We start from the raw sequence: 15,176 nt of genomic DNA on the forward strand, positions 1-15,176 counted from the left end.
TAGCTAAGGGAAGAATATATGAGCAGCAGTTCAGATGTTGAATATCCAAAGGCACTTAACAAGCAGTCTTATTAATATCAACATGTGCGGGTGGTGCATACAATGTCTTTTGCACTAAGTGGCAATAAAATGTCAATAATGTGTCTTTTTTAGGAGTACTTCTCTATGGCCCTCCAGGCTGTGGTAAAACCTTGATTGCTAAAGCTACAGCAAAGGAAGCAGGTTGTCGATTTATTAATCTTCAGCCGTCAACACTGACAGATAAATGGTATGGGGAATCTCAAAAGCTGGCAGCTGCTGTTTTTTCTCTGGCTATGAAACTTCAACCATCTATCATCTTTATTGATGAAATAGGTAAAATAATGCATAATCTCTGCATAGTCACAGTGAAATATTGAATTAAAGCATTTTTAAAACCATTTGCCATTAGTTCTGTAGGGTAAGCATTAGTGGCAGAAAATGTGTTGATGCTGTTTCTGTAACAAGTAGGCTGTTAAATGCTTTTGTAGGATAGTTTACTTTGAGGACGTAGAAAAGCTTTATTAGTAGTACATATAGTTATAGTATTTAAAATATGATGTTTGCTATGGGAAGAACACGAAACTCTTCAGCAGACCATCTGCTTTCATTTGGATGCCAGTATTGATGGAGTCACCCCTTTTAACCTTGGTTTATTTATATCTGGTGTTAGGTTCCAGACTGGGTGGTTGTTATACAAATTGTAGCTGTATTTTAAAAAGATATTTTAATTATTCAGCTTGCACAATAGAATTCAAATAGACAATATAGCAGCTGTGAGATTTTGGTATTAAGTAAATCACTGGTGGAACGCGGTGGCTCAAGCTGTTAAGACACTGACTCTGTTGACTGCAAGATCGGCAGGTTGGTATTTTGAGGCCCAAGTGCCGCATGATGGGGTGAACTCCCATCACTAGTCCCAGCTTCTGCCATTTTAGCACTTCGAAAGCATGCAAATGCAAATAGATAAATATGTACCACTTTGGTAGGAAGGTAAACAGTGTTCTGTGCAGTCATGCTGGCCACATGATCACAGAGTTGTCTTTGACAATACTGTCTCTTTGGCTTAGTAATGGAGATGAGCACTGCCCCCTACAGTTGGACACAACTTGACAACCTTGTCAAAGGGGAATACCTTTACCTTTTTAAATCGTTGTACAAGTGTACAAAGGCACTAAGATCATATATTGAATGTTGTGTGTATCTTGCAAGAGTTAGCTGGAGACATGCCAGGCAAGAAGCATACTTGATATGAAGAATGCTGTCTAGGGTTAGCGGGAGTTGTAGTCCCTTAGTACTAGGCTCTCATAGTCCCTATTCCTGTCGCAATCCAAGAACACTAGTTTTCATTCAAAACTATTTTTCAAAATTCAGATTCCTTTCTACGAAGCCGTTCAAGTTCTGATCATGAAGCGACAGCTATGATGAAGGCCCAGTTCATGAGTCTCTGGGATGGTCTGGATACTGACTATAATTGCCAAGTAAGGAACATTTCCCCCCATAATTGCTTAAATACAGGCATAGGGTACTTGTGTAGCTTTTCTGGGCCAGAAATCTTAATTAAGTGCTGAGCTAAATCGTGTTAAGGTCAGGGGAGCTTAAATGATGAGCAGTAAGGAAGCACAAGATTTATGAACTTCTGCTTTCTGCAGCTAGAGGAGTAGCTTTATATTTTCTCTTTTTTTAATGGGTTGGCCTAACATCAAGGCTTCACTTGTTTGAACAGAAGATCATCAGATTGTTTCAAAAATCCATATAGAATTGCATAGTGTCCAGTTCCTGAGTTTTTGATTTCAGTATGGATAGTCAACCCTTTTTCATTAAAGTATTGTTTGATGGATATTCAAGTGATTCCTGTTTTACTTGGCTTAGTCATGATCAGAAGGAAGTCTTAACTCATTCAGGATGAGTAAATGACCTCTGGCAGTTGAGATAGATATCTCTGAAGCTTCTAAATTACATGGGGTGGTTATCTCATGACCACAGGATATTGTAACTGATTAGCAAAATATTGAAGAGGTCAGTAATGAAGAAGAATGCACACCACTCCAGCTTTGGAGGGGACAAAAGATAACTACAAACTATAATTAAAATTTCTAAGCACAAATTCGATGTTGTTTATTAACAGGAAGCCTCCAAATGTACAGTGCCCATGTTGATATGATCAAATATAGTAAGGACTCCACTACTAGTGAATGGTGTGTTGTGTCAGTATATTAAATGTTTCATTCTTACTTACTTAAATTTTATTCTGGCTTTCTCCTAAAGATGGGATGCAAGGCAGATTATATAGGGTATAAAAATACAATTAAACACTAGACAAGATTAAAGATGAAAGCAAAATTAAAGTTAAGGCAAAGCTTAAAATAAATCAGTGATTAAAACCATCAGTTAAAACACTAAGAGGAATAACAGTACTCAGCTGCCTATAACTGGCTACAGTCTAGTCTAATTATTATAGGCGGGATACAGACCCCCCCTTTGCGCCACGTATTGGGGCCAGGGTAGCCACAGCGGCAGCCCAAAGGCCCCAATCTGGCACTTTTTGGGACCAGGGAGAAGTGGCAAAATGAAAAGGGGTGTCCTTGGGGCTTCATGCCCCAGGACACCCTGGGGAGCCACTGCCAGGAGAGAAAGGGGCCGCTCAGCCCCTTTCCCCTGGCTTCGTTCCTGCAGCCGTTTTCTGGCTGTGGGAACGAGGTGCTCCCCAAGAAGGAGCTCTGTTTTGGAGCTCCTTCTGGTGCCGCTGTTAGGCCACCACTTGAAACGGCGCAAAGGCATCACACCCACACCACGCTGTCTGTCAAAATGGCAGCGTCCATGTGTACAGGGCTCCGCCATTTTGACGTACAGAATACATACTAGGGTTAGGGAGCGTCTGTATGGTGTGCACTCCCCAACTCTAGTACCGCCGCCACCACGCCACATTTTGCCCGTCTGTAACGGGCCATAGTCTGAGCATGTTTTAAAGGCAGTCCAATATAGAGCATGTTACAGTAGTTCAGGATTGTAGCTGTGGGCTGTGTGATGGCATTGCCCCTCCAGATAGGAATTTCACCCTCCCCCCCCTTGTAAAATTTCTCTTCATTCTCCAAATTTCTAGCTTTGCAGAGGGTGAGACACTGAAAATCCTTTACACCTAGAATTGTTAATTGCTGTGTGCACATTCCCTTCTAACAGCATTCTTAAATATTCTTTACCACAATGCTATACATTTGGAGACAGAAGGAAAAATTTCATTTGCAGGAGCAGAATTCTTATTGGGTGGACAATGCCTTCATTTTGCCCCATCTCCCATAGCTACACTCCTGCATTAGTCCAACTGGGATTTGCATATTTGTAAAGATGAATGGTCAAGTTCATAGCATTGAGGAAGCAATAATATAGTGATATTATCTTTTCTTCTAAAATCCTTTTTGCATTGTTTATTTTCCTCTCTAGGTGGCAGTGTCTCTCTCTGTCTCTTCCTCCCAAATTGCAGAGTAGTATTTTGAAACATACATCCTAGAACTGGTTTACTGATTGTCATTTATCCGGGCTGAGAGTTGTCTGAATTTGATGATCTGTGGAATGAGAGTGTGCGTGTGTATGAGAGAGAGAGGTTGAAATTGAAAAAGCACAGACTACACAGCTGCTGCAGTCTTGTAAAAACTGATGATCCGTGAAGCAGCTGTAAGCAATGTCATTTGGGGGTCAAAGATACAAGCATAGGAAGTAGTATTCATGTCCTTTTCCATAAATGAATTTGAATTTGAAGAAGTATAATTTTCAATACTGGGTGCTTGGTTTGGGAAATGGTAACTGGAAAATACAGGATCTAAAATAAATGGTAGTTTGCATCAAAGGCTGATGGTAAATAGCTCTTTCTCCTGCTCTGATATTATGTTACTTAAAACCTAATTTAGTCTAAAACCTAATAATCTCTAATTTATTTGCGATTACTCTGCATTTTCAGAAATGATCAAATTATGTAGCCAGATCCAAATTAATGATGAATTTCCAGTTTTGTTACTGCCAAGTTAATTTGGAAGTGGACGTTTCCATAACTACTAACTAGTAATTTATTGAAAGATTTTTAAAATCATTCCTTCAGTTTTCCAATATGCAGATATTGCAGTAATGTCTGCCGTTTTTAAGAATGAACTTTTTGTGTTAAATTGTGATTAGTATTTATTTAATTTGCTTTAAATTTTAAAAAAGTACCATGTTTGAGAGGAATTACAAAGTATATTCTGCAAGATATTGATTCTTAAAATGTGTTCTGTTTAAACTTCACTCAGATTCATCATCCGTTTTGCTAATGTGCAAAACAAAAACATTTTTAATAAAGGTGAGCCAGATTTTTGCTTAGCTTGATTCTCATGCAAAAAATTCCATATTTAATGAAAGAGAAACTTACGTTGTTACACAAATACATGAAAAGCAGAGCAATACTTTTCTAAGTCCTAGAGACTGATGATAGCACAGAGCTATGACACAGAAAAGCTGTTTGCTTTTAAAAGGCTCCAGGGCACCAGGCAGTCCTGAAGTAATTAATTCCTACAGAACAGCTCCAAACAGCTCCTATGACCTAAAGCAAGAGACCACAAGGAAGCTACATTGTCCTGTCCTTTGCTTCTGATGAATCTTGCAACCAAGACTATCCATTCTTGTCTCCCTTTGTGACTACGATTAGGTGATTGTGATGGGAGCTACTAATCGCCCTCAGGATCTTGACTCAGCTATTATGAGAAGAATGCCTACAAGATTTCATATCAATCAACCCGTAAGTAATTGAAGATTAACAGCAGTGGGTTGTATGTCACATATTGACTAATGAGTATTGTCATCTTTTCCCTGCTGGTTATTTGTTTCACAGCTGAACTGATTTTATCTGTTTATACTTACAAACTACTTTTTTTTGTCCAAAAGTCCCCTAAAACAATACAGAATAGACTAATAAAAATATCAAACCAATAGTAAAATGAAAGAATAGCAAACATAACAATAAAAGTGGAATCTCAACAGCATAAAATTACATCTGCAGTCTTCAGTAGACAAAGGAGAATATAGACAGTTGTAAGTCAAAGCAAGTAAAACCACAAAATCCATTGCTGTAGAACATCTTTCTGAAGTAGGGACCAAATTAGGTTGTGTGGAGCTACAAAGTCTTAGCATTGAAACAAAAAGGCCATGTCTGTTTTCTGTACACATTGTGTCTCCTAATGTAATACAGCATGGACTTAGACTTTAGTGGATGATCTCACCTTGCAGAAAAAGCAGTGGTCCTTTAAATGCCATATTTCCAAACAACATAGGTTTCTAAAGATAGTGGCCAGTGCTTTCAACAGGGCTTGGTAAGCCAACCAGGAATCAGTACTGGCTGGACCAGGTGGCTCCCTTATTTTTTCAGATGGTGAGCTTTGGACAGCATGGACTGGCTCCACTGCATCCTGGTCCAAATGCTTCTCAAAGCCCTGCAGAGCATACATTGCAAAAGTCCAAACCTAAGAAATATAAAACAATGGTTGTATAAACTCATTCCAAGGAATATTAGACTAAAGGATAAGCAGAAAAGTACTCTTGATTATCAAGAAGCAATGCCAGTCCAGGAACCCTGCCAGCCTCCAGAGTTACATGGTGGGGAAGGGAAATATTGCAGGACATGAGATAGACTGTAAACCTATCCCTAGATCAGTTTTCCTACAAATCAAAAGTACAGCTGTCTTCTCTAGATTGAATTTCCCCTTGTTAATTAGGCAACCACATTTCTGTCCTCTTTTTATTCTTCCTGTCAATTGTTTATGTCAAGGGTGAGAATCATGCAGACCTCTAGATGTTGTTGAACTGCAACTCCTAGCATTGATTATGGTGGCTAGAACTACTTGAACATGCAATCTAAAAACATTTGGTGGGCTGCACAGTTTTCATTCCTGAATTATACACAGCATACTTTTTCTCTTTGGGAAGGGAGGTTCCAGAAATTTAGTACGTATTGGGGGGCTTTAGAAGCTCTGTCAGAAATATGATGTAGAAACAATTGTTGCGGCTCCCAAATTGATACCTTCTCTGGCAGTCTTGAAGATGGCATTCATTTATGCTTCTTCAGTCCTTTCCCCTGGGTTTATTCTCCCAGCTCAGTGCTATTTATTTAATTCTTCCAGCATGATAGAGCAAAGGGAAACCCTGATGACACTGATGGGGAAAGTAAAAGCCTGTAGCTTCCAGAGATTGCCTGCATTTGAAGACTAAATACTGCATTTCACCAGCAATGTCTATTGTAGAAGATCCAGAGTCATGAATGGAAGTTGTGCAATGACCTGCTGCCTTGCCACTGCTACAGGACATAACTAGAAAGCTACCTTACATTGTAAAATGGTTGCAGCATTCTCATTTTGTAACGATATTGTATTTTGTTTTTAATTTAAAGGCATTGAAGCAGAGAGAAGCAATCTTGAAACTGATTTTGAAAAATGAAAATGTAAGTCAATTTTAATGTAACTCTTCAACTCTTTCTGATGCAACATAATTTGAATCTATTTTTTATTCTCTTTTAGTGTTGAAAAACTGGGATTTATGGTAGCAGACATCTTGCTTGGGCAGGCCATTGTATTGTAGTCTTGCTTATTAATTGTCTAAAATGTCTTTCAGTTGAGATAAAGAGACTTAATTTGGAGGCGGGATTATGTCTGTATTATTGTTCTTTACTAAAGCTCAGATTGGAACAGTGTGATAAACTTCTTGGTTCTGTTTTGAGCTGGACTGTGCATTACTGTTCAAATGTGTGAAACAGTTTAATTGCGATTCCAATTACGTAGGCTGTTCTTTGTGTGCTGTTAGGTGGACAGGCGTGTGGATCTCCATGAAATTGCTAAAGAAACAGATGGGTTCTCAGGAAGCGACTTGAAAGAAATGTGCCGTGATGCTGCACTGCTGTGTGTCAGGGAATATGTTAATTCTACATATGAAGACAGGTACCTGATAAATGCTACGACAAGTGTTAAGAATTTACTGCACAAATTTGTAGTTCTTTTTACAGGAATGGGTTCTTGAAGAGAGCAGTTGTAGATTTAGCTATATGCACTTAAAAAAGAAGGCAGGGGGAACCTTGCCATCCCATCTTTACTACTATTGTGAGATATCTGTGTTTCAAAAACAGAAACACTTTCTGCCTCTCTCTGTATATATTGAGAGGTGGGGAGGAGAAATAGGGTTCCATGATAAGCAACACGACTGACATTCCTTCATATACAAAGCCATTAAAAGGACAGGAGCCTTGTTCCTTGTTTATCTGACAGCCCCTGGAGGATAGTATTCACTCTTTGCCCTTTGGAGTTCAAAGTGTGGCTGACTCAGGGATCCTTTGCAGGATTCATCTTAAGAAACTCAGCTCATATATACAGTCTTTTAAATGTTTCTATCTTTTAAAAAAAAACAACTTTAATTTAAATCATGAAATACAAAGACAGAAAGTCACACAGAACATAAGCAAAAGAAACCAGAAAAAACTTTGAGGAAAATTATTATTTTTATTTATTATAATTTTTATTAATTAAATAAACAATGTACAAACATATAAACTAAACATTCCAAAATTCATATTACACAATAATGTTTCATCTGAGTTCCTTTCTTCTTCATCATCTTTTTCACTTTTCATTCTTCTCCTCCTCCTCTTGTTAAATTCGTCCATGTTATTTCCCTGTCTCATCCTCTCACTCATTTTCTTTCTCTTTGTTTTCCTTCTTATCCTTCTCTCTTTACCCTTCCTAACCTTCTTTCATTCTCCTCCCCTGCTCTGCCTTCCTTCTCTATCATTCTATATATCATTACAACCATTCAACTTACTCTTACCCTCAATTACATGCTCTTACCCTCAGCTACATACACTTACCTCTTCTACATCTCTTCCCAATACTCAACCTTCAGAAGAAGAAAAAGGAGAAGGAAATTTAAATTTCTTATCCTGAGGAAAATTAAATGTAGAAACCAAGCTATTCTAACACAGAGAACTATTTGTTATCCAAATAAAAGGTTTTTCCAGAGATTGCCATTGTGTAGTTGGAGGATGGTAAACATCGCTATTATTGGTAGAATAGTTAATAAAAGGATACCAGGTTTTGTAAAAAGAAAAGCAGTTTGTTATTGAGGATCCATTAAAAGTACTGTTGCATGCCTTAGTGTCAGTTTTTGCTAAAGATCATGCTAACTCAGTAATCCATCTTTGCAAAATGTGTTATCTATATAGGTATAAATTGCCTATACATCTTTTGCTCTTTTTTAGCAATGAAGATGATGAAATACGTCCAGTGCAACAGAAAGATCTGCAACGGGCAATTGAGAAAATGAGGAAGTCAAAAGATGCAACAAATCAAAACGTTCTAATGCATGTTAGTTTAGATTAAGGCTGAGCAATGTGGTACCATGGCCTTTAACCTCTTTTGGTGACTGGTTATGCCATTTCAATAGTGGAAATCAATTGGAAGCAGAAATATCCTTTTAATAAGTATTTCTGGAATTGTTTTTATATGCTGTTATCTAAGTTATTGAAATCTAGTAATCTTGCAAAATTGGATATGGCCTGTGTGATAGATCATGACACGAAAGAATGTAGTCCAGCTCAAAAGCAATGTCTTGTTTCATTGTTGTGGCCTTAAAAGCCTGTCAGTAGGTTCTCGCGTGGCACAGTGTTCTGAGGAGAGTTGGAGCAGAACCCATGTTCATCTGTATGAGACGGTGTGCAGTTTTTACATACAAACATAACGTGTAGGGAATTTGAATATGAAAAGCCTTCTTTTTCTTTTCCTTTTTTACTTGTTTTCTGGGTTAAAGCAAACTGGATGATTAAAAGAGACTCAGCACATGTTTATTTTTGTGTCGTACCTTGATGCAAAGCCAGAAAACCAGTTTTTGGAAGTTCTTATTTCTTGGAATGCAGGGAAATCTGACTTCCTTTTCCTCCTTTTAACTCATGGGATCCACTGGTGCCATCAGTTTAGCTAGAAAACATTTATGTAAGGCACGTGAACATTTTGATTTTATATGAATCCTATAAATTGTATTCTTTTTTTTAAAATATATTTTTTGTACAGTCAGGATTAAGCATTGTGGAACACTGGCAACTGCATATCGCCAAGTTTTATTTTTCTATTTCTGAGTTGTGAATTATTTCTTTAAAATAGTTAACAGGAATATTCCTGTTAAAAGTTTCTTTTTCACGATTGTAGCACTTGCTATCAGCTCTAAGTTGTCACAACACAAATCACTTCATTAAGTACATAGTCTTACATTTTTGTTTAGTTCCCGTTCTCCTCCAGTCTTCCTAAACTGTGTAGTTATGTATGGGTCCAGTGGATAGTGAGAATTAATAACTTTCAAATATTCTTAATGAAAGAGATAACACTGAGATGTCTTTCAGGACTAATATTTAAGTTTGATTTACAGCCTTATTTTTGTTAACCTGATATTTAATGTTGTGTACTTACCAGATGCAACTTCCTTAATCAAAATGGCAAAGTGTCCAGAACATGAGCAGACCTATTGAGTGCTTTTTTACATACTAACATATTAGTAATTCAAATGAGCATTGCAAAGTAGGTAAAAAGAAACAACAACCCAATACTAATGTCACTGATTCTAACATTGCATCAGCTCAGTTTATAACTTGACCTCTTGCAGGTGCTATTTTGAGGCATAACCCCTTTGAATAAAGCACAGGATGTTCTTGAAAGATTATAGATCAATTCAGAGTGGTTTACTCTTGGATTCCCTTCCCCCATGAAAGAAAAGAAATACTTATCAAGTGGAAAGTGGTTTGTAACTAAGAAAAAACAGGATGTCCACGATTCTTTATTAACAAAATAAATAAATAAAGCACATTTCTTCTACGGAAGTAGCTCTTAAGAGTTTCTGTTCAGCCTGGCCAGTTGAGAAATTTCTTCCTTCAAGTGGCCAGACAGATATTTCAGGCCAAGGTGGGCGGAATGCAGTTGTATCTTTGTGTGATAAAGAATGTCTTTGTGTATACCAATTGTTCATCTCTATTTTCTTCTCAAAAGGTGGCCACAGAAAGTCCCCAAATGATGTTTGCTAATTTGGGTGTTATTAAGCAACTTTTAGGGGGTTTACTGTGAATATTCTTTTTAAAGGAGGAATGTTGCTGCAATGTGTATAAGTATTCTTTTCCCAAGTTTATTTCCAGAAACCTTTTCCTCCAATACCCAAATGAGAATCTCTAGAGAGTAGTCTACAGTGGTCTACAGAACAGGTTCCAAGTAAATATATTATATACACACATATATATGAATTCTGAATATATTTTCTTGTGTGTATGCGCCTATGGATTTCAGCCACACTGGGAGCTCAGAAGTGGTAGTGCTTTACACCTAGTGTCCACAGTATTGAATTCTTTAGAAAAGCCATTTATGTAATTTATGCAGTAATGCAACCTAGGAGAGTGCTGTTTATATGTAAATTGTGCCAGTCACTTGGTTTGTATAGTCTTAAATTTGTCACTTGCTATATTCGTCTGCTGACTATGAATGCATGTGTTTTGAAACTATGAATGACTTTTTTTTGTCTGTTCTCCCCATTTTTATTTTATTTTATTCATTTCATTATAACCACAGAATGCAAACCAATAAAATTATTTGGGCACTTTATAGAGGTGCTGTTTCTTTGCACCATTTACTAAGCAAGAGTTTTGCACCAGCTGAGCTAGATTTGTTGGTCATAGCTTAACATCTACACCTGTTGCAAATATTTATTGATACTCACAGTATTCACTCTGCAGTTGCAACAGACTTTCTGGATGTTACCTCCTGTGACCAAATAAATCAGTTTCACCTTTTGTTATAGCAGCAAATGGCCATGAAATCACCCCTTTTAAAGCAATGGAAATTAAGCCATTAAGGGTATTTGTTGCACCTGTTTTGTCTCTAATCGAGTAAATTATTTTGTCCTTTTCCTTTTTTTTAACCTTTCCTTCAGTGAGACAATCAGATTTCAAAACCATTTCCAAGTTATATTTCTGAATAATATCCAAAGGCTGCAGCAACTCAGGAAACTCAGCAAGAGCCTCTTCTTTATGTACAGAACTAGGTGTTCTATTCAGTAGTTGCTTTGTATACTGGAAAACTCTTCTTGTGCAAAGCTCTATTTTTGCATATCTCCTCATGTACAACAGCCTTTATGGGTTGTATACATTCCATACAGTTTTGGGAAGTCCTATAACTCTCAAAAGCAGCTCTCAAAAGAAGGGCAACTAGGGAGGCACTAGCAAAAATTGAATGCTTTGCTCTTTGCTAACAAAAAGTTAACAGGGAATTCAAACTAGCTGTTAGCCACAAGCCTTTTGGGATCCTGATCGACCAAAGGAGATCTAGTTGTGGCACAGTTTTTAAAACTAAGAAATCTCAAGCCAATCTGGCTTTTCTAACTTACTTTCCAGTAGTACTTACTAGTTTGATAGGTCTGATGGATGTTTGACACAGAACCCATCAGAAGGTTTCCTGTGGACTTCTATAATGCGTAATAAGCTGGGCCATTCTGGCATAATAATTCTTGGAATGGTTCTTTGGCCATTTACTCTCTAGAGTTTTGTTTACCCCTCTTGATACATTTAATGCCTTGTGCTTTAGAGCAAAATTATTAATCAGTATTAAACCGTAAGAAGTGAGAAGTTCTTCAAACTATGAAAAACACTAACGATTGCATCCTCATTCTGTTCTTGATAGATAGGCCATTTTTATTCATTTTTAATTCCTTTACATCCTCTTCCATTGAATAAATTCTAGCAACATTTTGCCTCCCTACCCTAAAGCTGCTGACATCTTGCTGCAACTGTGACTGTGCTTTATAGTTGTATAAAAACTTGATTTTTTCTCCCAGTTTTGTGTTAGTCAGCACCAAGGGTGAGCAACTATTGTGGTTGAACATGGAGTTAGGTTTTCTGTTCCTGGGACCCTTGAGCTAGGGCTGCCAAAAAAGCAAAACAAACCAATCACAATTCATGTGTCAGGAAATCTACTGGTTTTGAAAAACAGTTTTTAAAATTGAACATTCATCATATTTCAAAGCTGAATTGCAATTTGCACTTTTCTGGCCAGAAAAAGAGCAATTTGGGGAGGCTGGCAGGGTTGGCACACCCCTGTTCACCACCTGTTAGTGTTCATTCAGTCACTTGTTCTGGAGAAATTCTTCTGATCTTCTCAGTCTACTATGAGCTTATGTTGGTAGGGTTGCCAAATTAGGCCCTACCTCCTGCTCAAAACAGTTCAGACAACTCTATTCCCAACCCTGTACTTAACATGTGAAGCTGGGTCTACATGTTAAGGTTCAATGCACCCTGTTAAAAAGTTGAATTCAGTAATACAAGTGCATGTGTTTCTAGAGATTGTGGGGCCCTCCATGTTGGTCTATTCTCATCAGCTCTGTCCAACATAGACAATGTTGTCAAATGATTGGATTTGCAGTCCAGAAGACTTGAGACCTGCAGATTAGGGATACAATTCTTTGCTAATTTTGTTCTTAAAGGAAGCATTTTCTTCCCAGTGTGTGAAAGTCTTTGAAAACTGCACTGATTTTGAAGACTGTTTGCAGCTAAGGATTTATTTTGCACAAGATTTGTAATACCCCGCCCCCAAAAAAGCATTTTTCTATGTAGGACACCGAATTTTCCTGTGTAGAAAAACAAAACGAGGACTTTCTTTGTGCAAAAGTTACAATTTTTGCACAGAACTCAATTTTCTGAGCAGGAAATAGCTATTTTGCACACAAAACAATATATATGCATTTTGTGTTGGTGGTTTTTCTCCACCGAAAACCCATCTATGAATTTTGTGTGGAGTAAATTTCAAATTGCGAAGATTCTGGTGGGTCCAGGATTTTCCTCCTCAGTGTTTCCCAATGCTTGTAAGGCATATTTGTCGTTTCGTTTTTCATTTTTTACCATTTTTAGAATATTCTTTCTACACATTCCCCATCCCTGCTTTATGTCGGATTGCATGATGGAGTAGCAGAGTGGTGTGTGTTTGTTCATCCACTATATAAAGAAGACACCAATTCAGGTTAGGGTGGGCATATGAATATATGTGTGCTTGGGGTTGTCATTGTTTATCCCTATTTTGAAAGCTAAACATTTATCTTGCCTGTCTTTTCACTGTGTATATTTATAAAAGGGCTTCCTTACCTTACCTGAGGAAGTTTTACTCTTTGGACACTTTGATGAGGCTGTAAAATATAAGCAACAAAGAACATGCTTGATCACTAGGCACACTTGTACTACATTTGTGCTCCGTCCTAAGAGCAAAATGGAATTCCTGATGCCATAAAATGAAAGAGCACAGCTACTCAGTTTAATCATTGTAGGCACCAGTAGGAGAACCTTCTGAAATCCAAAAATGTTGAAATAAATGGGACTGGTCTAGACTGCATTAAAATAGATGAAAAAAGCAATAAATGTGACACGATTATAGCAAAACACTTGCAACTGTGCTTTTTTATGTGTTGCTGCAACTAAGTCTTTTCCTCCCCATATGGTTTTGTGGATCAAACAAAACTACGTGTATTCTCACCACAATGGCTATATGTAAATAGGGGTGGAAGTTAAGAAATAAAGCTATTTGTGGCCTCTTCCGGAAATTCAATGTTGTCTTTGTATTTCATTTCCTAAGTAGATCTTTCCATTGCTTAAGATGGCAGCAAGGCTCAGACTAGATGTTACACTGGATCATGTGACATAAGGTATGTTCTGTAAAAGCAGATGCCAATGGCCCTAAACTGAACTGGGAGAGAGGTATGGGTGGAATTAAGACACTCCCCATGTGTGCTTCAAGAGACCCTTTATCCAAGCCTCTCGCCTGAGAAAAATGAACGGGAGAGACCTTTGGCCCTCCAAAGACTGTCACAGCCAATGGCTTATAGGACTTCAAATCTATCTGCCATAACCAACATAGTCAATGATGAGTAATGATGAGGCATACAGTTCTACTCCTTTCTCAACCCAGATTTGTGGGTGCAAGTCTGCAATGTTAAGCATATTATCTAAAGAGTGACCTCCAATGAAGATACATGAAACTTCTGAGTAGATCTGAATAGTATTGTGTGCCGCCAAAGTCATTTCCAACTTATGACAACCTTAAGATGAAGGTTAAGATAGGGTTTTCTTGGCAAGATTTCTTCCGGAGGGGGGAGGGTTGCCTGTGCCCTCCTCTGAGGCTGAGAAAGTGTGACTTGCCCAAGGGTCACTCAGAGGGTCTCCATGGATGAGTGAAGATTCAACCTGCCCAGCACTCAAGCCACTAGACCGTGCTGGCTGAACAGTATGTTTTTTTCTTCCTTCAGTGGTTAACCACTGCTGAAGGGGGCATCTGGATCAGGGCAGAAAAATTTAGACCTCTGGTTGTCATGTTTGAAATTGAGAAAACTTGCTACTTAACATCAAGTGACAATTATACTGAGACTGCCCAATACAATAGCAGTTTGGAACTGAGATTATAATTGGATTGGTTTAGCATTCATATAAGTTAGTCTGCTGCTATTGGTTTCCCAAGAACCACATCTCTGGGCCTGGAGCAAATTTGTAACAATTCTGGCCCACTCCGAGACACCACCCTGCCCTTCAAAAATTGGTGACTGGCAACACAGGGTTTTTTAATGCTCTTCACATATGTATTTATGGCATAGCAATATGGATATGCATTAATTAGACATGAGTGGAAGTGCCCTTTAAACCTTGCTCCCTGTTAGAAGAACAAGTCATTGTTTCTCAGACACTTTTTGACTTCTTTCCTGTAGTCAATTTGCCTTAGGGTAGCTTGCCGCTGCTAGTCTTCCTCATTTATTTATTTACAAGATTTCTACCCAACCCAACATTCAGTAAATGCTTCCAGTGTGACTCCACCTTACTCAGTTCTCATGTGTACATGTATGCACACATAGCCCATTAGTTGAAAACTACTCCATCTTCCTGACAGCAGGATTTAGCTTCTTCACCTCTCAATCCTTTGTAAATGAATGATCAAAATGAACCTCAAAAGTAGTTGCACTGTCAATATTATGTTATTAAGCATTTTACACTGTTACAGATATTTCACAACACTACAATACCTTGTTTGTCCAAGTTGTTTCTGACTTATGGTAACCCTAAGATGAACCAATTATGGGATTATCTCTGCAAG

General features: G+C 38.0%; 1 protein-coding gene across 1 annotated transcript in view; it reads left to right on the forward strand.

The window, feature by feature from the left end:
• The window catches only part of LOC149318728 (outer mitochondrial transmembrane helix translocase), a 32,222-nt gene extending 18,584 nt beyond the window's left edge, over positions 1 to 13,638 (forward strand). Inside the window, exons 5-10 of the mRNA XM_089510355.1 lie at positions 154 to 354; positions 1,393 to 1,499; positions 4,694 to 4,783; positions 6,428 to 6,478; positions 6,838 to 6,971; positions 8,282 to 13,638. Coding sequence (XP_089366481.1) covers positions 154 to 354; positions 1,393 to 1,499; positions 4,694 to 4,783; positions 6,428 to 6,478; positions 6,838 to 6,971; positions 8,282 to 8,402 — 704 coding nt within the window. The 3' untranslated portion in view covers positions 8,403 to 13,638. The remainder of the gene's footprint in view (positions 1 to 153; positions 355 to 1,392; positions 1,500 to 4,693; positions 4,784 to 6,427; positions 6,479 to 6,837; positions 6,972 to 8,281) is intronic.
• Positions 13,639 to 15,176: the final 1,538 nt, after the last annotated feature.

The sequence above is a fragment of the Sceloporus occidentalis genome, unplaced genomic scaffold, assembly GCF_023333645.1.
Source record: "Sceloporus occidentalis isolate IW3139 unplaced genomic scaffold, rSceOcc1.0.p SCAF_2, whole genome shotgun sequence".
Lineage (NCBI taxonomy): Eukaryota > Metazoa > Chordata > Lepidosauria > Squamata > Phrynosomatidae > Sceloporus > Sceloporus occidentalis.